Source organism: Uranotaenia lowii, chromosome 2 (assembly GCF_029784155.1).
Source record: "Uranotaenia lowii strain MFRU-FL chromosome 2, ASM2978415v1, whole genome shotgun sequence".
NCBI lineage: Eukaryota > Metazoa > Arthropoda > Insecta > Diptera > Culicidae > Uranotaenia > Uranotaenia lowii.
This window is the reverse complement of record NC_073692.1, coordinates 111,878,987-111,905,492: the sequence shown is the minus strand read 5'-3', so window position 1 is coordinate 111,905,492 and position 26,506 is coordinate 111,878,987. Positions and strand designations below refer to the sequence as shown.

Here is a 26,506-nt window from a genome sequence, read left to right as displayed (position 1 = left end):
AACAGTTTTCGAATAAGTTTTCGCACTTCTTGGACAGTTATCGTCAGAGGACGAATCGGCTGTATCAAGTCAATTAGGAACATTCTTTGACGATCAGTCTTACCCATCAGAACAGATTCTAGACATCTTAAAGCGAGTTACCTGTTCAAAACTGACCAAAATTTTGTTTTTATTCTCAGTTTGGTTTGACAGTTCCCTTTGATGTGTTTGGAGACATCTGGTGGCCCAGCCAAAAAACAAAAATTGTATCGAAACGGACGTTGGAAATTTTACACGAGTTTCGTTGGCTAGCTCGTACGTCCGTTTTTGAAATTGAAATTTACTTTGAAATTCACATGGTCATCCAGATTGTTGATGACTTGATCATAATTGAAACCCAGAATTTTTATCAGAAGAAAGTCAATAGAAAATCGTTAAAAAAAACGTTTAAGCAAACTACTTTTTATATTAATCTTTTTAAATAGCATTACAATGTAGCTCCTAACACTTCTCAGTACAGTAGTTTTTCGATTTTATCACGGTCAAAAAATTTTTTAGCGTGAATATGGCGGCAAAACCGTGAATTGGGCGAAACAAAAAAATTATGTGAAAAAATGTATTTTTAATGTCTTTAATCAATACTTTATTCAGTAGTGAAAACGTTCTGTATCAATAAATTTTGATCATAAAATGTAATTATCAAAGATTATTAAACACGAAGGATCGATTTCAGTTCAAATTATTCTTCTCTATAGTAATTTTAAGAATTTTTCTTGAAATTAAACCATGTAGAATATAAATTTAAAAGTCTATATATAATTCAAGTTAATTATTTAGTTTTTATGGAAATTTAACAGTCGTTATCTCTTATGTCGATTTTGAAAATGAGTTCAAAGGATGCATCAAAAAAATTTCTTCAACAGATTTCAAATTTCAGTACTTCAATCTTCACACCTTAGATTAAGTAAAAAGTTTAAGTTTTCGAAAAATATTTTGAAATTTGCTCGACCTAGACTTTTAATGTATGTTTCTCAAAATTTGCGTTATGGGCAGATAATCCTTTGTTTTTCATATGTAGAATAACAGAAATCTGGGTCCTTTTCACATATTTTAAGGCAAAGCTAGCAGAAATTCCTTTTGATCTTCCAAAATTATCCATTCAGACAATACTAAAGGCTGTACAATAAGGATTGCGCACCCCACCCTTTCATATAAACTAATTAAACAAAGAAATCAGAGACACTTATCTCTTTTCAAAAACGCTTAAATTCACCCACAGCTTTAGATGATTCGCATAACCAAAAAAAGTTTACTTTTTTAGAGCCAAGCACAAATAACAACACTAGCATTAGCGCGACGTTAAAATACTTTTGTCGATTATTACAAGTGTTTTAAAAATCCAAATGACGATTTTAAACACTATACAGCTAAAGTAAGCAGTTTACTGGCATATTCATATTAATGAATACCTATCTATACACCATAACATAAACCATAAAAAATATCATGAACAAAGACGCTCTACCCTTTTGATTGAAAATAATGGTCCTGGAAATGGTTTCTGAATGATTTCTAAGATAGGGTGATAAAATCGAAACCATAACCGTGATAAAATCGAGCGTGAATTTGGCGAGTATTGATAAAATCGAATAGTGATAAAACCGATAAACTACTGTATTTAGTTTGATAAAATAACATCAAATTATTATTTTTTGTTGAGTAAAAACACACCTAGTAATGATTATGACTTTGAATTGATAGTGAGTCATAACTTTGAAACTGACTTTTATTTTTATCGGGGATCTAAGTTTTGATTTGCGAAGTCTTTATTTTATCAATTAAAGCATGGGTGGCCAAACATCGCCCGCGACCAACATTTTATGGCCCGCGAAGCCATGCTCTAAGAATTGAATGTTTTTGCTTGGACTGCTAACATCATTTGGATAAATATACCTGAATCTACTCGAACTAAATTCAAATTAAAAATATGAAAATCTCTTTGAGTTGATATAAGCCAAAGGGGTTACAGTGTGTAAAAACTGAATTCGAGAACACACGCATTCAAATTGCAAACGTTCTAAAAATGTATGGGAAAGGTCCAAAAACAACAATTTGAATGCGTATTTTATTTTATTTACAGAATACTATGTAAATAAAATAAAATACGCATTCGAATTGTTGTGTTTGAACATTTTCCATACATTTTTAGAACATTTGCAATTTTCTTTTGAACGTAAAAGTATTCGAATATAACTTTAAAAACCATCAAATAATATTTAAAACATGGAAAATTGTTGAACATTATTTTCACGAAATCGATCATTTTTTCACTTATACCCCTTTGGCTCTGAGGGCCTCATAAATTTTTTCAAAAAAGGTTACCGTCACTGAATAAAAAAACAATTACAGTTACGTACAATTGTATGGTATTTGAGACATTTTCTGTAAATTCCATCACACATTTTTCAATGTTTTTCGATTGGGTTTTTGTGACTACATATCATTGGTATGAAGAGAATTCAAGCGGAAACCAATTTTGAATATTAAGGAGTTTGGATAACCTTAGAAAGATAGTAAGAACGTATCAAAATCATTTAAAAATCGTTGAAAAATCTCCGAATTTTATAAACATCATAAATCAAATTATACTATTGCTTCGACTTCAACCATTAGTTGCTTGAATTCTATTTCAAAAACTTCATTTATCCACCAAAATTAAATAACTTTTGCATAATAGGCAAAATACCAAAAGTTGGCTTTGTATTTTTTCCAAATTGTTTTTTTTGCTAAACTTCAACAGAAAAGCGTATATTTCTGAAAATTTTCATAATCCAAATATGTATATATTAATTGGCAACGTGTTCTGTATTTATATACATCTATAATGAAAAACTAGACAGAATTTCCAGTTGGGTAGGTTTTCAGAGGAACGTTTTCCTTAGCAAAATTATACTTCGAAAAGGTGCAATGATTATAAAACAATCAAATTTGTATTTTTCCAGTTTATAGAAGGCTTTCCCAATACCCTTGTCAAATCGAAATACTGGGAAATTTGAAAGAGTTAGATGGAAATGAGGTTGAGGTTCGTACTTTGAAAATTGTTTATAATATAACTAAAGTTCGTAAAAAAATTATTCTTTTAAATGTCGAAAGTATGAGAACGTTACTTTTTTCAACAATTCCATTCTGCGACTTTGAAAAATGGGCGGTCATTTTTCATATTTGAAGATCATAAATTTGACTTAATGTCCAATGCAGTCGTGCGGTTTTCCATTTCTAATAAACCGAGGAGGTTTTAAATCTCTTAAAAAGATTGACGTGCATACCTAAGTTGGGAGGGATAAATCATTTCGTATTGCGTAATATTTCTACTATTTGGAGCAAAGTTTGTAAAACTATGCAAGTAACCTAAATGACTTATTAAGAACAATCTATACTCGATGTGACCTAGGGAAAAGCATTTTCCTAAATCTGCTATTATTTGTTACCTTCGAATACTTAAGAACAATTTGTTGTTTGGCCCGCCAGCCAAGCTCATATCTGAAATTTGGCCCGCCTGTGGAAAAAGTTAGCCACCCATGAATTAAAGGTATAATAATCGAGTTAAGTAAAGACAAATTTTAGTTCCCAAAACGAGTATTCAAACAATGGATTCTCACTCAAAATTTAAATTCATAACTCCAAATTGAATTCTTACTTTTGTTCTATTGCTCAATATGCGAAGTGTTTTCTTTAATTAAATGTAGAATAATCGAATTAATTTTCGTTCTAAAACGAATTTTCACCCATGTGCTATAATTTCAAATTAGAATCTGAATATTGGTACAGAATAAAAAGTTCAACCTGGTTTTAATTGATTTTGTTATGTTAAATCCTAAATTAACCTGCATTTTTGAAATCATGCATTAATTTAATTTTAAACCAGATGTATAAAACCGCTTTAAGGTCTTAAATGATTGGAAAGAGAACCGGGAAAGCAAAGCAAAGCAATGCTGAACTCAAAAACTCAATAACCAAAGTTGTATTATGTAGTCTGAATAGCATTTCTAGCAGAAACGTCTTAATCGGTTGTACTCCATTTCCCCGTAAACATTTGTCCAGATTTAGGCCCCAGAATAAAAAATCTCCAGAATTTTAGTGACCAGAAGAACATATTCTAAGATTTTTTTTCCCCAGATCGACTGCGGCAAAGTAATAATATTCTAAAACTCTATTTTTTGGAGTTAGAAATAAACCTTTTTTTAAGCTTCGTTATAAAATTTTCTGGGAAATGGTTTTTCTGGCGAAAACATTTTTGAAAAATAGTTAATTCTGGTGAAAAAAACTTCTGGGAAATGGATCATTCTGGCGAAATTTTTTCTTAGGAATGGAGGATGAACTAGCCAAACACTGCTTCTAAAATAAATTTGGTTGGAAAAAAGGAGGAAAAAAATGGTCTACTCTGGGGAAAAAAAATCTGGTAAACGGTGCATTCTAGAAAAAACAAATTATGGGGAATGGTTCATTCTGGAATATGATTTCAGGTATTTCTCAATCTGGAGGAAAAACATTCTGGGTAAATGTTTTCGGACTTTTGGGATACAACTTTTGTATAGATTTGGATAGCAGATTTTCTTTGTGTTCTGTATTCTGGCGATCATGACGAGTGTATTACTTCATGATGCTCAATTTTCAATATGCAAATATCATTTTTGTACATTCCTATAAACATATTTAACATAGAGTTAAAGGATTTCTTAACCCTTCATTTCTTAAAGTAACGAATTTTCAACAATTAATGTATGAAAAATCGTATTTTTATTTTAATTTTTATTCCTTGATGTACTCATAATTTCTAACAGTTTAAAATGATTTTTAAGGGAAAATAAAAAAAATCATGAAATTAACTGTTAATATTAAATTTAATCACACAAACTTGAAAAAAAAAATGTTATCGAATTATGATTTGATACCTACAATATCCATTAAAATCTAATGAAATGTTTTTTTTTTCAATTAAAAATGCTATAAACGTAACGTAAACGGAAAAATCCAAGTATGTCCACGAATGGTTGAAGTTAAAATCTTAACTATGAACTTAATTATGACAATAAGATTTCAAATATGCTTTGCCAATTAATGACGCAGTTCCGAACTGAATTTTTGGTCTCTGATAAGATTTCAAGGTTTTGTTTTACGCCCTTATTCAGAATTGCAGGGGGGACACGACAAATGGGAAAAAAACATTATTTGCAGAACATTTTCTATTTAAACAGTTTGAAATGTTCTGTATTTTTTCCGAATTTTCAAACAAACAACAAAAACTGTAAAGGGTAGAAACTAGAAACAATTTAAAAAACTTTGTATAACACAAATATCTGAACAAGATATTTCTTGAAATTTTTAAAACAATCCACTTTACTCAACCATAATAAAAAAATCTTACTCTTCTATCAAATTCCAATTAACAAGAGAACGCCTCCTTACCTGCACCGGATATCCTCCATCAGAATTTCGTACGGCGTCAGCTCGTACTCGATCGGGGTCCGGGAATAGTTGATCTTTTTCAACCGCACGCCCTCTCGCAGCTCCTCGACCACTTGCATCCAAAATCGAGCCTGTATGGAATGGAAATGGAATAAAAAAGATGCACAAAGAAATGCGTTAGTAAAATAAACATATAAGCGGGTGATCATCTGTTTGGCTTAAAAAAAGAGGGCACTGTCGTCGTTGGTAAAAGGAGAAAAGATGCAACTGATATTACAAAAGCTTTTCAGGGAAACAGTAAAGTAGAGGAAAATGCTTCAGACAAAAAAAACTAACAAACGCAACAGAAAACATTTGGTGTACGCATCGGAAATGGTAAAGTTAAGGGAAATTTTAATTAAATCATGCAACGACTGCCGGTGATCGTAAATTCTTGTTGGTACGTAAATTGCAGCGCAAAAAATAAATAAATAAAAGCCTGGAACCTTAGCCGAACGAAATAGCCAATTAAAACCTACTTGTTCATATTATGCGGTGCATCTCCAGAGGAGAAATCTTCTACATCTCTAAAAGCGAGATGTAGTCTAAATAAACCATTGAAAGGGTGCATTTAGTGTGCGGTTGAAGACGAACTAGGTCAGTTCTTGTACACTAAAACAAGTTGAGTCGAAAAAAAACGGAGTTAACTTTGCTACTGCAACATTAGATCCGTACGGAATCTCGTTAAGCGCCGAACATCATAAATAAGTCGCCCTCTCCTTCTTATGATGATCAACATGTTGCAGGAAAATTAATGCCCTTGTCGGCTGCTGGCGGTTTAAGCCCTTTCTTCGCTGCACTAAGTCCGAGAGATTGCTTTTCTTTTGGTCCGAACTCTCAACAGTTCCTCTGCAAGATACCGTATGCTGAACTTAGCCATTTGATGACACGAGCAGAGAAAAGTTCAGATTTACGATACATTTGTACATCTGGGTCGATGTACCGAAGATTTTTTACACCCTCTGTTTATCTTTCGTTGTAGGTCGTTGGTTGGTCTTAAAAAAAGTTAATTTTATAACTTTAGAGGCAACATAAAAACCAAATGATCATTTCTGGTGCGTAAGTACGTTATCCCCATTTTGAAGGGCAACTTTTTGATGGTCGAGTGTGTCGCCATCATGTCTGGGGGCTGTTAAAAAGTGTCCACTTTCTGTTTCATCAATCAGAGAAAATAGACTATTAAGTTGAAAAGAAAGTTTAGGCATAAACTGACACTGTAATTGCATTCGTAATAACAACTGCAAAAAAGCAATATAGGTACTAAAATTCAACATTGATCTATCGAAAGATGATCGAATGAAAAAGAATGACTCATACAAAAATGATCGCATTATACAACCGATCAGAACTTTTGCATCGCCAAAAGGGTCACCAAACCTTAACATCGATGCACAATCGTCCCCAAAAAGACCCCCCCCACACGTCAGAATTTCATATCTAGCTATGCTCTCAATGCTTCACTAATCGGGCCATTCAACTGCCACACAAAATGCAACAATTGAATAATTGTCGGTCCGTGTAATGCAGAATAAATTGATCTCACATACAAACACACCCTCTAGAGTTGAAACTGGCACCCAAATGGCAGACAGGCTCAACCCGATAGAGCGTCCCGATTCGTCGTCATCGATCGTTTGAAGTTTTGTCCACGGATCGGCGGTCGATCGGTGCAATAAATCAGCGAATAACGCCTTCCCTGCCTCTTCTTTACACTTTGTCAGCGTTCCTATGATTCGACAATTCTTGCCGTTCTACAGACGTACCCAGTGAAGAAAACTACGGTTTGCAGAACCAAGTGGCTGGAAAAAAAACGTTGGAATCAAGCCGCGAGACATCAACAAACAGCAATCAACAAACCACACTTTTTCCAGTTTCAAGTCATTGATGGCAGCACTATCTATGTAGAAGCTCAAACCAAATTATGATTCAATATTTATTTTCCGGGTAAATTAAGGCCCATGTTCGTCATTTCTAAATAATTTTTCAACACAATTTTGTTGGTGTTCACGCTGAAGAAAACTTTTCTGGATTTGCTTAAACTCACCAGCTCAAGAATTCACCACCGCCGAAGCTTCTGCTCATCTTCACTTTCGATTCAATCGCAAATCATACCAATAATACTACTAGCTATCTGGTTCAATAAGCTCAATCAAGCTCTAATAGAAAGTACCACATTATTCTGATAATCGGTCCAATAAATTCATTGTTTAGTGATTATAATTATTTTATTTAGTCGACAGTCTGTCAATATTGAATTTCGACAAAAAAATGCAACACTTTGTTTTGTGATTAGCTTTTGAATGCATGGATGAGAATCGTTTACACTTTCAGTGAAGCTATCTATTAATGTAATGTTTAGATGTACACATAAGGTGACAATCTTTCAAGTAATTTTTGAGATAGAGTGCTCAGATAGAAGCTCATTTACCAAAATTTTTTGGCCGGATCAAAAAAAATCTAAAAAAAAAACCAATGGAAGACCCCAAAAAACAGCTGTTAATCTGATTTTCGTTCGTCGTCGATTAATGAATCCAAGAGTGTCTAACAGTGAGCTTAAATTTAAATAAAACCGGAAATGGTTGAATCCTCAAAGGAAGGAATTTATCAAACGCAGGTAGAGGTTATCGAGCGCTTTCCAAAAAATTTGATTGAGGAAGTGATAACAAAATTCAAAAATCTGACTGGTTCACCTAGATGAATAATAAACAGGCTTGATATCATTTCTAAAAGGTAAAAAAGCTGCCCACCGGTAAAACAAACGAAATACGGTGGCCAAATCGGGCGCAAAATATTTGGACTGAGGAGGAGACTGAGGAGATATTTAAAAAAAAATTGTAATAGTCAGCAAAACGAACTCAATAGCAAGCATCTGGCAGGATTCCAGGCAGAAAGTTTTCGTCGACACGTCTTGTCGGATGTTCCAAAAATAAACAAGGAAAGAAAATTAAAATATTTGCGGTCCAATACTTGAGATGAATAATGATCTGTGGAAGCTGCAATCAGTCAGTGTTACATAACAGTTGACAAAATGAATGTATAAATGTTTGGGTGGAATCTGAATGGGTAATGTCAAATTTCACAAATCAATCAAATCTCAATCAAAAATATAATTCAATTGACCGAAAAAACTGATGTGTGAGAATTTTGATACCAAATGACATAAAAACGCACAAAACGTTGAGTTCTGCCATCATTTCGAAAAAAAAAAAATAGACACAAACCAACTTTCTGTTCGATTGTTCGCGCCCCAGAATGTATATTTTGGGCCAATTTTTTTGTTTGCCTGGTTACACTTGATCTCGACATTTCGTAAATTTTAAAGTCATTTAACATCAAAATTGAAATTTCAAAATAGCCCATTTAGATGTTTATTGATTTGTCTTTGGTGAATGGACCTTACAGACTTTGTATCTTAAGATTAAGGAACACTACTTATAGCTATTTTAAAACTACGTTTACACATGTTAAAATCAAACAGATGGTATACAGAATTGAAACGTTCACAACATTTATCCAACGGGTGATTTCGGCCATATGCAGTACGGTGATAGGGGATCCAGAGAAACTGGCGTTGTCGAAGTGTTCGGGTCGAGACGTACATGTTGACACGTTGGAGAATATATGATGAATCAATTCGGCAGGTTAGGGTATCGAAAATAAAAGTTTGCTGCAACTCGGCTCGACGCTTTTCGAGTGTCGCTAAATTCATCAGGCTGCATCTTTGTTCGTACGGTGGTAGTCGATGTGGATCATTCCAAGGAAGCTGTCGTAAAGCGTATCTAACGAAACTTCGCTGAACTCGTTCGAGGCGGTAGGATTGGGTGTTCTGAGAAGGAGCCCAAACCTGCACAGCGTACTCCATGATGCTACGCACTGAAGAGCAGTAGATGGCTTTAAGGGCATAGATATCGTCGAAATCAGAAGTGTTTCGGCGCAAAAATCCAAGAGCTGCGAAACCTTTTGCAGCAGTAAGCGCAATGTGCTCAGAAAATGTGTGTCGGCTATCCACTTTAACACCTAAATCAACAATAGACTTCACGTTCTCCAAGCTCACTCCAGAAAGTTGATAGTTGTAATGAACAATATTACGTGAACGTGAGAAATTAACCACTTTACATTTTTTTGCGTTCGCCGTCATTCCATTTGAGTGGCACCAGTCCTCTAGTTTGGCGATGTCAGTTTGTAGGGCGAGGCAATCAAATTCGCTAATCACTTTCCTATAGAGTTTCAGATCGTCGGCATACATAAGCGTGTCAGATTGAAGCGTTGCACACAAGTCATTTACAAAAATAATAAATAATAAAGGTCCAAGGTGACTACCTTGCGGTACTCCAGACGGCATGCCAAATTTCCTCGAGCGTGAATTTTTTATTTTTGTGTACGCCTGACGGTTAGCAAGGTACGACGCAGTCCATTCAAAATAGCCCATTTAGGCATCCCCTCCTCCAGCCTTGATTATTTCGCCAGAAATTCAAAATTCGGTTTTTGACAAAAAAATTTGAAATAACACCAGATTCTGACGTTTTAAAGTCATTTGGCATCAAAATTAGGATTTCGACTTTTCCGATTTCCTTTGATGATTTTTGAGGTTAAAAAACCGAAATTTTGGGTGCTTTGAGGCACCCCTAAATCAAATCACATTGAGCTGAAATTTGGCATAGGTCAGATTTTTGGGCCACAAAATGCATATGATTGGTTTATTAAATTCAATCATGTAATTTTTACCCATACATCCATTCCTACTCTTATAAATATACAAAGAAGGCTGCCCTGAAAGGCGACCTTTATACCAGCCTTATATGTCCCACAAAGTTGTTATTCTGTTTTGGTTGGATCTGTAATCGTGCCATCAAGCAAAAGCTGTGGTGGAGTGATAAAAAGTCGAATATTTGGTTTTTGTGACGAAGAAGGACAATCTGCAAAATTTTCCGTAACTTAGATAAAATAAAAAGTTTAGAATAATTGAGAAAAAGTGTTGCATTTTTATTCAAGTACACTTATAAGTATCAATGGATTATACCGAAAAATGTATGTGTCACTCGATTCTGCCAATTTTCAAGATTATAAATTCATAGAAACGTAGTCTGTTGTGCTTTATATCAAATTCCCATTCTTGTCCCCAAAATATGAGATTTGAGTTATCAGACTTCTCATATATATTTCGATAAGTCGACGACATTTGGATTTACATTTTATTTTCGGTTTTTTCATTCAGTCACAAAAAAAAAATGTTCTGTTTTTGTGTTTTTTTGAAACGTGTGTTAATAGACTTGTTTTGATTCAATTACTTCATAGAATGTGTGTATGTTTAATGAATCGAGACGAATAGATTGTCGTTTTAAAAAAACATATCCTTAAAAAAGTGAAATCTGTGTTGATAAAACATGTATATTTTCTCCTATTTATGATAAGATAAATCATAAACTTTTCTGGAGCAGGGTTTTGAATTTTTTTTCAAGTCAATTGGTGTTTCTACATTTATGAGTTCAGCTAAAAGAAGTTCTAAAACCTTAGAGAATACATAAAAGTTTTAAAGGTCTACAGAACATCAGTTGATATGCTAGCTGATATTTTTTTTTGTTAACTTCTTTCCACAAACCCTAATATAACATTCTACATGGGAGAGGCAAGCTATACACAGAAAAAAAATTGACTATTACGTGTCACTGTAACCGCAACCTTTAAAATAAATCAACCTGTAATTAACAAAATCTGTACTTTTAAATTTTTTTCCTTAAAAGTTAACGAAGATTCATTTATTACTATAGCAAATGTCCTGTTAAAAAGTTGTACACTAAAAATTAAATGTCACGTTATTTGTTTTTCGACCTGTAAAATTACGGTAAATGTCCTGCTCTTTTTTTGTTATAGAACATTTGCGCAATTTTACAGGAAATATTTTTTGCTGTGTATAGGTCTATTAAAAAACCTCGATTTTATCAAATATTCCAACAAATATGTGTGTAATGACACTTAAATTTTAAATACTTAAACCCTGGGTCTAAAAAATCTCGTATTGGTTCCAAACTCATTCAAGATATTTTTCAGAATTTTTCAGTAACGTGCATATGAGTAAATGTTAACTTTAAGGTTTGTAAAGGAATTTTAAATATTTTGTTCTGAAAAATCAATATCTTTTATGTTTTTTTTCTGTGGATTCGGAGCCTGCTAACTGTTTTTGTGCTAATTTATTAATTTTTCAAAAGAAATTTTCCGCTGAACAGTTTGACCAAGGCCATACTTCGTATCTAGTTAGGCAAAAAAGTCAAAACCTGTTGAATAGGAGTAGGGGAGAGGCGGGATAAAAGCGCATACTGAGAAAATCACTCGTTTTCTACCATATTCTAATAGATAGGAGTCGAGAAACCACATGCACATGAGCGAACATCTGTTTGGTATACTTTAGAGAATTTTTTGTGTCAGAATCTCTTAAAGTTTTTTGATCAATTTATTGTTCGACCGGGAATAAGTTTAACGTTATGTATTGGCTTTTCGGTCTTATCAGGTCAATTATAACACTTTTTATATGTGCTGCATCCAATGTTTCGAATTATATTCATTATTTATCAAGGAACTAGAATTAAATACAGGAGCATAAAAACGTTGGATGAAGAACATATAAAAAGTGTTTTAATTGACCTGATAAGACCGAAATCACTTTAAGAAAATGATATAATGATAAAAGTAGTCAAAATGGCCGTTTGCCAAAACCAGGCGTATTAAATGTAATATTTCAATTCCGCTAAAGCTATATTCCGATTCCACTTGCAATATTTTCTAAAAATTTAATAGAGAATGGTAGAAACTTATTTCAAGCATACCTACTTCAAAGCTTAAACTTTGGCGAAACTTTAGATATCACTAATTTTTTGCCATGAAACATAGCTGGTTATGCTAGATGGCCATTTCATGGTAATATTTTGTTAATACCATATTTTTATAAGATCAGAATTAAGCTCTTATATTTTCACTGTAAGATTGTAATTTGAACGTCGATTTATTGTTTTTGTAACGTCGATTTATTTATTGAACGTCGTTTTATTGGTTCATTCAAATTAGAAAAAAATGTATGGCTAATCTATTTTTTGATGGTTGTCCAATACGCGCATTGAGGAAAACTTCCCTCTACTTGGAGTAAATGTTAATTTTTTTTTTATCGTATTCCAAAATCTGTTTTTTTTTGTTTCCTTGAATATTAAAGAAAAATTAGTAGTTTTGCCCGCGAACAAATCTTTCATTTCCAAAATAGTGTGGGCCACTTATGGGATTCGAAAGATGGTAAGATGTGTTTTCTCTTATAACTGACTATATAATAAGAATGTTCAATCAGTTGCCAGCTGGCCAGGTATATACACAAGTGCGGAATACTTGTCGTAGATTCATAACACTGAAAACGTGTTGAATTTTTTACGGTTCTCCAAATAAGACATTGAAGATTAGCCGAACTCATAATCTAAAGAATGCAATTCAGCGCATATGTTGGCGAAACTGCGGTGAACCCGTGCATCCATGGTGGATTATCTACATACATACAAACAGAACAAATTACATTATCAAGAGGGCCAAAACGCACATTTTCATGTATTCTGATTGTTTTATTTGCGTATTAAGTAGGCAATATTGTATCTCAGCGATTTTACATTTGAGAGAATCGCTTTGTGACCCTTTTTGTGAGGAAAAGAAGATGTTATAATCTACACTCATTGGAGAAATAGCATATTTTAGGCCGTATTGACCGTATAAGGTGATGCTTATCCTACGCTGAAATATTGAAAGGGGGATGGAGGATTATAAGCCACCCTTTTACTTTGAATTTTAACTTCTATGAAATATTTGAAAGAAAGAAATAGAAAATTGGTTTGGAATTCCACAAATGAAAAGGTATCGTTCACCAATAGAATTGATTTCTTAAAAAATCTGTTTTTCCAAATTCTGGTTGTTTTGATTATTAAGTTTCGACCACATTTTTTAGATAATTTTTAAATTTCGTTTTCAAAGTAGATTCAATTGCAGATACATTCGTTCTGGCTAGTTAAATCATAACAGTACTTAAAGTGTACACAGGTCTTATTTAAGACGCCACACGTATCTTTGAAACCAAAAATTCTTGTCATTTTCAGTATTTTGTCATTTTGTATTTGTAATCGGGTTGCTTTTGATATCTTGTCGAAATCGGCGTTGGACTCACTGAAATGGATTGTTCAACCTTTATACCGGTCCGTCTACCGGTTGTCTAAAATATTGAAATTCACCCTTTTTTTTGTTTTTCTGCTCCTAAATAAAAATTAATAACTGCAAGGAAACACGAACGTTGGGCCTGAAATAAATAAAAAACAACGAAACCCACGCAAGAAAGCATGTCCTTTAATACCATCTGTAAGTTGAGTCGTTCAAAATGAGACTTCAAATTCAAGTTTTCGAATTAACTTGATCTCGACGCAAAATTCGATCAGAACGCTTTTACAAAAGCTCAAAAAATATCGGACATTTCATAAGTTTGTAATATTATAAACAAGAAAGGGTACAGTCAACTTGACTCAGTAATATTCTTAACATATTTCAGACCTATTTATCAGTGCAATCACCAATAGAAATTTCGTCCCTATTTCAATCCTTCCAGGAAACTAGGAGGACAGCGAAGTTCAGCGGCCATTTCCAGCGTATTTGCTACTAACATTTGCCGGGAACCCCATTTGGGATCTCTAGCAGAACGCAGAATGGGGAATCTCTGCCCAGCCAGGTTGATAAATGTGATCGACCCAAGCCCGTGGTGCACAAACAAACCTATCGAAGGCACTTGATCTAACGAATTTAGCAAGAAGAGGATAGAAAAAAAAAATGCACAACAACCCATTCTCAAAAGGTGGCTGGAATTCACGACCGGCCAGGTGCCCCGGGGAAAACGGTAAAAGATGTGCCTGCATACCTAATGGACTATTAAACGACCAACTGAGCAGATTATGTTAATGATCGGGAACAGCTTTGGAAGAATTTCCTAGATCAATGGATGGGTTTGTGTCGTGTTCTTGGAAAATTAATTTCTTTATTATCTATCGAGGTAGAACAAATTTGTTTGTCTATTTTGAAAAATCCTGAAATAGAGAAAAAAATGTGTAAGACTTTATTGATCACCTTTTCCGAACAAAATATAAATGAACATTCAAATGGTTTTTTTAGAACGAAATTTTAAACGATCATCTAAGGGCACAACCACAAAAAAAACCGCAGTCTTCAATGGGGTGGTGAAAACTGTGCCAATTTAGCCGGTTGTCAGTTTTGTTTCAGAGTCTAAGCCAGATCCTAGCACCTGGAGGCATGAAGCGATTGCCGCGGTTCGATTAGTTCTGGAATTTTAAACCATTCGTTCTGAAACGCGTTTAGCTCTCGCTCTAAGCTTCGAAACAGGAGATGAAAGGCATCGATCGGCAAACCCGGGAACCCACGGGATGCTGCAGTAACTCCTCTTCTCCCATTGAACAACAACTCGAATTTGCGTCGATAGGATCTAGTTCTAAAGCAGCAAAAGCAATAGTTTAGGTGAACGGACTAGACGATAAATCACCTGGGCTGGTCATAAATATTGGTGCGCCAAAGGAACGGTTCTACTGACTGAACCATAAACTTTAAAACCGAGTTGTTTTCCATCCCATTATATGTTACACCGAATGGTGTTCCGTCAACATCTCGATGGAATGGAATGGTGTTGAAACGGTGATGTAGGATTCATAGAACTTCGATGCAAAATTTGATGGGTTTGAGCGAAATATTTTTGCCCCGGGGAAGTTTCGGTCCAGGTTTTGAAATTCTCAGCCCTCCTGTTAGTCTCGAAGTGTAACAGATAGAGACCTACGTTTGTTAGAAGTTAGATGACAGTACTGACCAATCTTCATAGATTTTAATTTCAGAGTGCTGTCGGATTTTGAAAATTGTGTAAATTTTTTTTATTCATATTTAACGAAGATATCTGAACTGATAAAACATACATTATTCGGCATAGACAAATGTTATGATTTTTACAGCACAGTAGATAATTTTTCTTGGGAAATCAAAAGTGAATCAAGGCTTCATTTTCTATAAGCTTCAATTATAAACATCTAGTAGAGCGATCTACTGACCAAGTACCATTCAAAAGAAATAACATGCATCAACAACAAAAAAATAACCGAAAAAATTCAACCATGCGAATCAACTGACGGAAATGTGCGAATGAGCATGCATGTAAAATGTGTGCACCCACCCATCTTTCCGCCAAGCAGACACCCAACTTTTTTTAACTCTCAATTTCGCGCAGTCAGTCTACTATTAAATTTTCATCCGGTCGAGCATGTTTAGCGATTATGCTCTTCACTTATGCAGACTTTATGCACACCAACGGAAAAAAAAATCTGATTCAACAAAAGTTACACAATCATACTTCCTCTGAAATATATTGTACGGTCATATTTCGAGGCTTGATTTTTTATTGAAAAAAAAGGGACGCGAAAGTCAAAAAAAAATCAAAACAACAACGAAACACTAAACATTTAACATGTGCTCGGTTTATAGTGTCAAAAAATGTGCAAATTTTACGCATCGGGTTGATGCAAGTCCACCCCCCTGAAAAAAAAACAACAACGAGCGAAAATTTCGCAAGGGATGTAAAAATGTTTAACTAGAGAAAAGACAACAAACGGAAAAGACCCGACTAGGGTTCACAAGCGAAGGGAAATAAAATACTCTTTATTTTGACCGAAAAAAAAGTGGAGCAGCTGAAAAACTTTTTCTTACTTGTATCGCTTGCCAAATCATGGATTCGTCCAGCTGTCATCACCCAGTGTTATGAGTGTGATATTATTTCATTTGTGTCAACAGGATATTGCAGCATGAATAAATGAAAGAAAATGTAAAGGTAAACTATGTACTCAAATAGCTAGATATGTTTTGGAAATTTAGTACAACTGAGGGAGAGGTTAGGGCGAAATCTAATGATCACGATATTTGGAATCGAGGGACTGCTAATATAAACATGAACACGAAAAAGGTAAAACCCATGGAGTTGAACGTTAGATGTAACTTTTAGACATAACTTGAGTATATGATGAATTGTTTGAAAAATAGACAAATTGATACTCGAGTCTGAAGTCGAAATTCAACTTATCATACTAAAGCGATTTATTTTTAATGTTTTCTAATGAAACCAAAATTTAAACATCTAAGTCTTGATGAGATTTTTATTTTCAAATTCCAAGCATTATATTCTCGACATCAATTTTAAATCTTAATCAAAGATCCGTTCGTACCCGCAAAAATATCGAAGCTTTTAAAATAAATTGTTACGTTTGACGAAACTATGTGTATACAAAATGCGAATGTTTTCGTCTTTTTGTAGCTTTGTCCTTCTTGTTCTGTAATCCTAGTCATTTATGTATATGTATTTTGAGATTTTTGTCATTTTTGTCATTTTTGTCATTTTTGTCATTTTTGTCAATTTTGTCATTTTTGTCATTTTTGTCATTTTTGTCATTTTTGTCATTTTTGTCATTTTTGTCATTTTTGTCATTTTTGTCATTTTTGTCATTTTTGTAATTTTTGTCATTTTTGTCATTTTTGTCATTTTTGTCATTTTTGTCATTTTTGTCATTTTTGTCATTTTTGTCATTTTTGTCATTTTTGTCATTTTTGTCATTTTTGTTATTTTTGTTATTTTTGTCATTTTTGTTATTTTTGTCATTTTTGTCATTTTTGTCATTTTTTGTCATTTTTGTCATTTTTGTCATTTTTGTCATTTTTGTCATTTTTGTCATTTTTGTCATTTTTGTCATTTTTGTCATTTTTGTCATTTTTGTCATTTTTGTCATTTTTGTCATTTTTGTCATTTTTGTCATTTTTGTCATTTTTGTCATTTTTGTCATTTTTGTCATTTTTGTCATTTTTGTCATTTTTGTCATTTTTGTCATTTTTGTCATTTTTGTCATTTTTGTCATTTTTGTCATTTTTGTCATTTTTGTCATTTTTGTCATTTTTGTCATTTTTGTCATTTTTGTCATTTTGGTCATTTTGGTCATTTTTGTCATTTTTGTCATTTTTGTCATTTTTGTCATTTTTGACATTTTTGTCATTTTTGTCATTTTTGTCATTTTTGTCATTTTTGTCATTTTTGTCATTTTTGTCATTTTTGTCATTTTTGTCATTTTTGTCATTTTTGTCATTTTTGTCATTTTTGTCATTTTTGTCATTTTTGTCATTTTTGTCATTTTTGTCATTTTTGTCATTTTTGTCATTTTTGTCATTTTTGTCAATTTTGTCATTTTTGTCATTTTTGTCATTTTTGTCATTTTTGTCATTTTTGTCATTTTTGTCATTTTTGTCATTTTTGTCATTTTTGTCATTTTTGTCATTTTTGTCATTTTTGTCATTTTTGTCATTTTTGTCATTTTTGTCATTTTTGTCATTTTTGTCATTTTTGTCATTTTTGTCATTTTTGTCATTTTTGTCATTTTTGTCATTTTTGTCATTTTTGTCATTTTTGTCATTTTTGTCATTTTTGTCATTTTTGTCATTTTTGTTATTTTTGTTATTTTTGTTATTTTTGTCATTTTTGTTATTTTTGTCATTTTTGTCATTTTTGTCATTTTTTGTCATTTTTGTCATTTTTGTCATTTTTGTCATTTTTGTCATTTTTGTCATTTTTGTCATTTTTGTCATTTTTGTCATTTTTGTCATTTTTGTCATTTTTGTCATTTTTGTCATTTTTGTCATTTTTGTCATTTTTGTCATTTTTGTCATTTTTGTCATTTTTGTCATTTTTGTCATTTTTGTCATTTTTGTCATTTTTGTCATTTTTGTCATTTTTGTCATTTTTGTCATTTTTGTCATTTTTGTCATTTTTGTCATTTTTGTCATTTTTGTCATTTTTGTCATTTTTGTCATTTTTGTCATTTTTGTCATTTTTGTCATTTTGGTCATTTTTGTCATTTTTGTCATTTTTGTCTTTTTTGTCATTTTTGTCATTTTTGTCATTTTTGTCATTTTTGTCATTTTTGTCATTTTTGTCATTTTTGTCATTTTTGTCATTTTTGTCATTTTTGTCATTTTTGTCATTTTTGTCATTTTTGTCATTTTTGTCATTTTCGTCATTTTTGTCATTTTTGTCATTTTTGTCATTTTTGTCATTTTTGTCATTTTTGTCATTTTTGTCATTTTTGTCATTTTTGTCATTTTTGTCATTTTTGTCATTTTTGTCATTTTTGTCATTTTTGTCATTTTTGTCATTTTTGTCATTTTTGTCATTTTTGTCATTTTTGTCATTTTTGTCATTTTTGTCATTTTTGTCATTTTTGTCATTTTTGTCATTTTTGTCATTTTTGTCATTTTTGTCATTTTTGTCATTTTTGTCATTTTTGTCATTTTTGTCATTTTTGTCATTTTTGTCATTTTTGTCATTTTTGTCATTTTTGTCATTTTTGTCATTTTTGTCATTTTTGTCATTTTTGTCATTTTTGTCATTTTTGTCATTTTTGTCAATTTTGTCATTTTTTGTCATTTTTGTCATTTTTGTCATTTTTGTCATTTTTGTCATTTTTGTCATTTTTGTCATTTTTGTCATTTTTGTCATTTTTGTCATTCTTGTCATTCTTGTCATTTTTGTCATTTTTGTAATTTTTGTAATTTTTGTAATTTTTGTAATTTTTGTAATTTTTGTAATTTTTGTAATTTTTGTCATTTTTGTCATTTTTGTCATTTTTGTCATTTTTGTCATTTTTGTCATTTTTGTCATTTTTGTCATTTTTGTCATTTTTGTCATTTTTGTCATTTTTGTCATTTTTGTCATTTTTGTCATTTTTGTCATTTTTGTCATTTTTGTCATTTTTGTCATTTTTGTCATTTTTGTCATTTTTGTCATTTTTGTCATTTTTGTCATTTTTGTCATTTTTGTCATTTTTGTCATTTTTGTCATTTTTGTCATTTTTGTCATTTTTGTCATTTTTGTCATTTTTGTCATTTTTGTCATTTTTGTCATTTTTGTCATTTTTGTCATTTTTGTCATTTTTGTCATTTTTGTCATTTTTGTCATTTTTGTCATTTTTGTCATTTTTGTCATTTTTGTCATTTTTGTCATTTTTGTCATTTTTGTCATTTTTGTCATTTTTGTCATTTTTGTCATTTTTGTCATTTTTGTCATTTTTGTCATTTTTGTCATTTTTGTCATTTTTGTCATTTTTGTCATTTTTGTCATTTTTGTCATTTTTGTCATTTTTGTCATTTTTGTCATTTTTGTCATTTTTGTCATTTTTGTCATTTTTGTCATTTTTGTCATTTTTGTCATTTTTGTCATTTTTGTCATTTTTGTCATTTTTGTCATTTTTGTCATTTTTGTCATTTTTGTCATTTTTGTCATTTTTGTCATTTTTGTCATTTTTGTCATTTTTGTCATTTTTGTCATTTTTGTCATTTTTGTCATTTTTGTCATTTTTGTCATTTTTGTCATTTTTGTCATTTTTGTCATTTTTGTCATTTTTGTCATTTTTGTCATTTTTGTCATTTTTGTCATTTTTGTCATTTTTGTCATTTTTGTCATTTTTGTCATTTTTGTCATTTTTGTCATTTTTGTCATTTTTGTCATTTTTGTCATTTTTGTCATTTTTGTCATTTTTGTCATTTTTGTCATTTTTGTCATTTTTGTCATTTTTGTCATTTTTGTCATTTTTGTCATTTTTGTCATTTTTGTCATTTTTGTCATTTTTGTCATTTTTGTCATTTTTGTCATTTTTGTCATTTTTGTCATTTTGGTCATTTTTGTCATTTTTGTCATTTTTGTCATTTTTGTCTTTTTTGTCATTTTTGTCATTTTTGTCATTTTTGTCATTTTTGTCATTTTTGTCATTTTTGTCATTTTTGTCATTTTTGTCATTTTTGTCATTTTTGTCATTTTTGTCATTTTTGTCATTTTTGTCATTTTTGTCATTTTTGTCATTTTTGTCATTTTTGTCATTTTTGTCATTTTTGTCATTTTTGTCATTTTTGTCATTTTTGTCATTTTTGTCATTTTTGTCATTTTTGTCATTTTTGTCATTTTTGTCATTTTTGTCATTTTTGTCATTTTTGTCATTTTTGTCATTTTTGTCATTTTTGTCATTTTTGTCATTTTTGTCATTTTTGTCATTTTTGTCATTTTTGTCATTTTTGTCATTTTTGTCATTTTTGTCATTTTTGTCATTTTTGTCATTTTTGTCATTTTTGTCATTTTTGTCATTTTTGTCATTTTTGTCATTTTTGTCATTTTTGTCATTTTTGTCATTTTTGTCATTTTTGTCATTTTTGTCAATTTTGTCATTTTTGTCATTTTTGTCATTTTTGTCATTTTTGTCATTTTTGTCATTTTTGTCATTCTTGTCATTCTTGTCATTCTTGTCATTTTTGTCATTTTTGTAATTTTTGTAATTTTTGTCATTTTTGTAATTTTTGTAATTTTTGTAATTTTTGTAATTTTTGTCATTTTTGTCATTTTTGTCATTTTTGTCATTTTTGTCATTTTTGTCATTTTTGTCATTTTTGTCATTTTTGTCATTTTTGTCATTTTTGTCATTTTTGTCATTTTTGTCATTTTTGTCATTTTTGTCATTTTTGTCATTTTTGTCATTTTTGTCATTTTTGTCATTTTTGTCATTTTTGTCATTTTTGTCATTTTTGTCATTTTTGTCATTTTTGTCGTTTTTGTCGTTTTTGTCATTTTTGTCATTTTTGTCATTTTTGTCATTTTTGTCATTTTTGTCATTTTTGTCATTTTTGTCATTTTTGTCATTTTTGTCATTTTTGTCATTTTTGTCATTTTTGTCATTTTTGTCATTTTTGTCATTTTTGTCATTTTTGTCATTTTTGTCATTTTTGTCATTTTTGTCATTTTTGTCATTTTTGTCATTTTTGTCATTTTTGTCATTTTTGTCATTTTTGTCATTTTTGTCATTTTTGTCATTTTTGTCATTTTTGTCATTTTTGTCATTTTTGTCATTTTTGTCATTTTTGTCATTTTTGTCATTTTTGTCATTTTTGTCATTTTTGTCATTTTTGTCATTTTTGTCATTTTTGTCATTTTTGTCATTTTTGTCATTTTTGTCATTTTTGTCAATTTTGTCATTTTTGTCATTTTTGTCATTTTTGTCATTTTTGTCATTTTTGTCATTTTTGTCATTTTTGTCATTTTTGTCATTTTTGTCATTTTTATCATTTTTGTCATTTTTGTCATTTTTGTCATTTTTGTCATTTTTGTAATTTTTGTCATTTTTGTCATTTTTGTCATTTTTGTCATTTTTGTCATTTTTGTCATTTTTGTCATTTTTGTCATTTTTGTCATTTTTGTCATTTTTGTCATTTTTGTCATTTTTGTCATTTTTGTCATTTTTGTCATTTTTGTCATTTTTGTCATTTTTGTCATTTTTGTCATTTTTGTCATTTTTGTCATTTTTGTCATTTTTGTCATTTTTGTCATTTTTGTCATTTTTGTCATTTTTGTCATTTTTGTCATTTTTGTCATTTTTGTCATTTTTGTCATTTATGTCGTTTTTGTCATTTTTGCTATTTCGAATTTTTCCAATTTCGTCAATTTTGTCAGTTTTGTCCACTCTCCCAAATCTATAATTTTTGACAGTTTTAACATTTTTGTCAATTTCGTCAGTTTTGTCATTTATGTTCATTTGGTCAATTTGGTTAATTTTGTTAAATTTTTTTATTTTTGATTTTTTTTTCAGTTTGGTTAATTTTTTTCGATTTTTCAAATTTTGTCAATTTTTTAATTTAAAATTGAAAAATATTATGAAATTGACAAAATTTCCAATAATATCAACATTAACAAAACTGACAATAATGACAACACGACGGGGCAAAATTGAAAATTCTGATAAAATTTTCAGATTCGTCATATTTGTCAATATTTACAAAATCAATTGTTAATTCGTCCGGTTATTGAAATCAACATTTCCATTACATTCTACGATGCGTATTTTACTAGAGCGATTGTAGTTTTTCCTTATTATTTTTTAAATTTACTCTTTTCCTTCACTTCAGAGGTTACTTAAAGCAATCGTTGAAATATTTGGTACACATAGTTGAGCTTCTATTTTTAAATTCTATTCTTCATTTTTTAATCTCTTTTATTTTGAATTAACATATGCTGTTACTCCAAAAAGAGTACATTGAGTGAGATTAAACATATTCAAAAAAAAAATCATGGAAACGCAACAGACAGGATACTGTAGGTTCCATTGATTAAAAAATTATCAATTATAGGTTGCATTTTATGTTATTTATATGAAAGTTATGAATATTTTAAAATACTTTGATCCTACAAACAATTCCGCATTTTTAATTTTTCATTTCACTTGTGATTTTCTGCGTTCGAAATTCTTTAATCATAATTCAAAGTTTTAAAATCTATCGTTCTGTTTGAATTTCATGTCATATGTTTCCAAACATAATTTACCTACAGGCTGTAACAAAGGCTACAATCCACTGTCAAGTGTATTAAATCGGGTTTTATTTATTTAAATACGATGTATTTCAATCAGCATTTTAGAAAAAAGTTGAAAAAGTGTAGTGGTATAATGGATGTAATTTTTAAACATTTATGAATGGATTTAGTTCTATCTTAAATACTTTATTTTAAAATTCAAAATTATCAATTGGCATTTCCAAAAAGTTTCATGATCTTAAGGAATTTTTAATAATTTTCCTATAAAAATCTTCGAATCCAACTAGCAAGTAATTTTTTTTAAATGACTTATATCTTATTTACAAATAATCTTGATTAAAATCATAATTCGTAAAGGATTTTAGAGTATAATGCCTAATGTAGATTAATATTTGGATTTGGATTGTGAAATTCGCAAGTATGTGAATTAATGTGCATTGTGAATCACAATTTGTGATACTCGTTTTTGATGTTTTATTCAATAGATGGTAAATATCTTATCACATTAAAAATCTTTTTATTTTAATTTTTTTTATTTTTATCACAATTTGTGATACTCGTTTTTGATCTTTTACAAGATTGGAATACAGAAACAAAAGGAATTGGGAAGAATGACAGCTTGCTGTTAAATTCCTTAAAAAAAAAAAAAGTTTTTGATCTTTTATTCAATAGATGGTAAATATCCTATCACATGAAAAATCATTTTATTTTACTTTTTAATGGACTTCATATTTCTTTTTTAAACTTCTTCTATACAAATTAAGATTTCAGATGTAAAAGTATTTAGATGAAATTGTAAATTTATTCTGACATGAAATTTTTATTTAAAAAAAACAGATTTAGGTATAAACATGCAAATTCTTATGTTTTTATTCGTTTTATTTTATGTCATACAAGCATTTCCCTTGTGTGCGTTGCAACACGCCTATTTAGAAAAATAAAAACAAATGGTAAACAAATCTTATTTCCCTACCTTCTCTCATGAAACTGACTTCTTTCTTGATATAAAGTGAAAGCAAAAGGTTGGCAATGTTTTCGCGTAATATAGACCAAAAAAGATTTGCTTTATAAACTGTCTAGTGAAATTAAAAAATCCGAGTCATCCGTTTCACTTTTATTTTCCTTTGTTTCAAAACTTCCCACTTCTCAAGAACAGGAGATCAATAAAGATTTTATTTATAGTTCTTGGTCTAAAATTAAAAAAAAAAATAAAATAAAAAAGACTGATGCCCGCACTGACGAAGGAATCCGCAAAAAGATCTACTCCCGCGGATTTTTCCCTTCCCTACTTACACTTATCGATCCAACATTGGATAAAATTTTTCGAATATTTCCGATCATATCCGATGATCCACAATTTTGCCCGTTTTATTTCCGGATTTTGCGAAGGTGATCCAGGGAGTGAATATACATTGTTCAAATTCCTCTCTTACTTCGAGGAAAGAATTTGAACTACAAATTTGTCTGGGTAGTTGGGCTGCCTGTGAAAACTCTAAATCATCAAAAATCATTATCAAAGATGATTTTTGTAATAAACTCGATACATTCCAGATCAATTTTAACCTAAAAAAATCAATGAAATTTTAACACAAATTTCTTAACTTTGATGTAAAGTTTTTTTTTTGTTTTGTTTCGATTATAGTCGTTTTACCATCTTTATGGCATTCGCGACTTTATCAACGTTGCAGTTGGCGGATCGTTATTGAAAAACTATCCGGTACAACTGTGTTCGATGTTTACTCTTGGGCTCGAACTCGCGGACATCGGCTCAGGAGACAACAGACTTGCCAACTGAGCTATATCACAAGCCCCTATTGATGTAAAGTGTAAACTGAAGCTCCAATACAAAGTTAATTCCTGACCTATAATATTACCACCTAGCCCTACCGTTTTGCCGGAGAAAATTTCAACATTTAACGTAATCTTCCTTAATCGGCTTACTTAAGCCACCTTTCGATGGCCTCCGGTCCTTTCACGTGTCAGCTTTTCCGGATCTTTGAGGCTGGCCAGGAATTGCATAAACTGCCAGCAGGAACTTTACAGCCATTTATAAGCAAGAGGCACCCGTTCCTTCACCTACGAGCCTTGAAAACGGCAAAAGTTTCAAGAAGCCGTTCCAGTGAAAGTAGTTTCCCAACTTCACCGGGAATGGAGAGGAAAAAAGATGCCCATCCAAACGACCCACAAACAGGCTACAGGAAGGTAATTAAAGGATTTCCACCCTTTCGGGCTCTGCGGAACTGGTAGGAAGGAAGAAAGCAACAAAAGTCGACGAGCTGTTGAAAAGTGACCATCAAAACACAAACGAACGATTTTTATCCCTTTGACATGACTGGCTGACTGGCTCCTGTTTTCGAAATTGAGCAAAAGCCCCCGGAAAAAACACTTCCAGACGATTGTCTGCAGCCCTTGGCTGTCGAGTATTCTTTTTTTTTCGTTATCTCAGCTGCAGAAAAATGAATGTGTTTCCATTAATCTACATTTGCCGTTCGCTTACTGATAGCAATGCGAAAATGTTGCTTTATGTGGGTTTCGTTTTTACTTATGGGTTTTTTGACAATTCGTTAACGTGTGCTGTGCTGTTGTTCCGACAGCAACTGAATTTATCAGTAATTTTATTTTTTTTTCCGGCGATTGCAAAACAATTTTCGTTCCACTTATCTTTGACATGACCGGAATCCACCTTTACAAATTGACAATTTTCAAGTTTTTTTGGTATTTTGTTGAAAATAAGTGAAACATTAATACAAACAATTATTTTGGTTACAGACTGGAAGCTGTTAAAGTTCGTCGATTAATTTTGTCCACCAATCTACTCGAAAAATATCGACAGTAAAAAGTTGCTCTCGTTATCGAAAATAATAATGAACAAAAATCAATATGCCAATCGACCTTATCGAGGGCCAATGCTAATTGATTCATTTCCTTTTCCTTTTCGAGCTTCTGTTGCTGATTGGTGTTCGATTTAAAGTCCCCTTTGAGAACTTTCCCTGCAGAAACCATCTCGACGCTTAACAGTTGAATGTCCCAATGGACCAGCTGATGAATTTTCAACGTTGTTGCCTGATTGGGAAGAATTGACCCTATCGAAGGAAGTTTGATGTTACTTTTAATATTTTTGCTGGTCCCATTCAAATAAACGAAAGTGAACCGACGACTTGAACGATGCTTAATTTTTGGTTACAGAGTATGCCTAAATAGCACAATGTGATGGCGGCATTCATTCAGTCAAGGGACAAACCCTCATGAATTGTGCACAGCCTTAAGAAAGGCGCCACACTTAGGCATGCATGTTTTCGCAAGCTGGCGCCCTAAGTCAGTTGTCTTCAAGGGAATTGAATTCGATTCAAAATAGCTGACCCAAAATCCATTTTGATCGAATGGGGCGCCGATATCGATCAAATCGATCAGAGACTGAGGAGCGCATGGACAGTGGAAAGGTTCGTCGCTTGCCCGCGATCAAACTGCCGTTGATGTCTTTTGTTTTGCAATAAACTGGAGGGCGGGCGGCCGGCGGCGCATACGAATTTATTGCCTAGTTTGGGGCCTGGCGGCAGACGGTTGTTGAACTCGCGACCG

The 26,506-nt window shown here is 31.6% G+C and overlaps 1 protein-coding gene across 1 annotated transcript in view; it reads right to left on the bottom strand.

Annotated features, from left to right (window-relative positions):
• LOC129741779 (protein spire-like) overlaps positions 1-26,506 on the bottom strand; it is a 432,182-nt gene that overhangs the window by 163,300 nt on the left and 242,376 nt on the right. Inside the window, exons 6-7 of the mRNA XM_055733564.1 lie at positions 16,252-16,284; positions 5,446-5,576 (exon numbers count right to left, since the gene is read on the bottom strand). Coding sequence (XP_055589539.1) covers positions 5,446-5,576; positions 16,252-16,284 — 164 coding nt within the window. The remainder of the gene's footprint in view (positions 1-5,445; positions 5,577-16,251; positions 16,285-26,506) is intronic.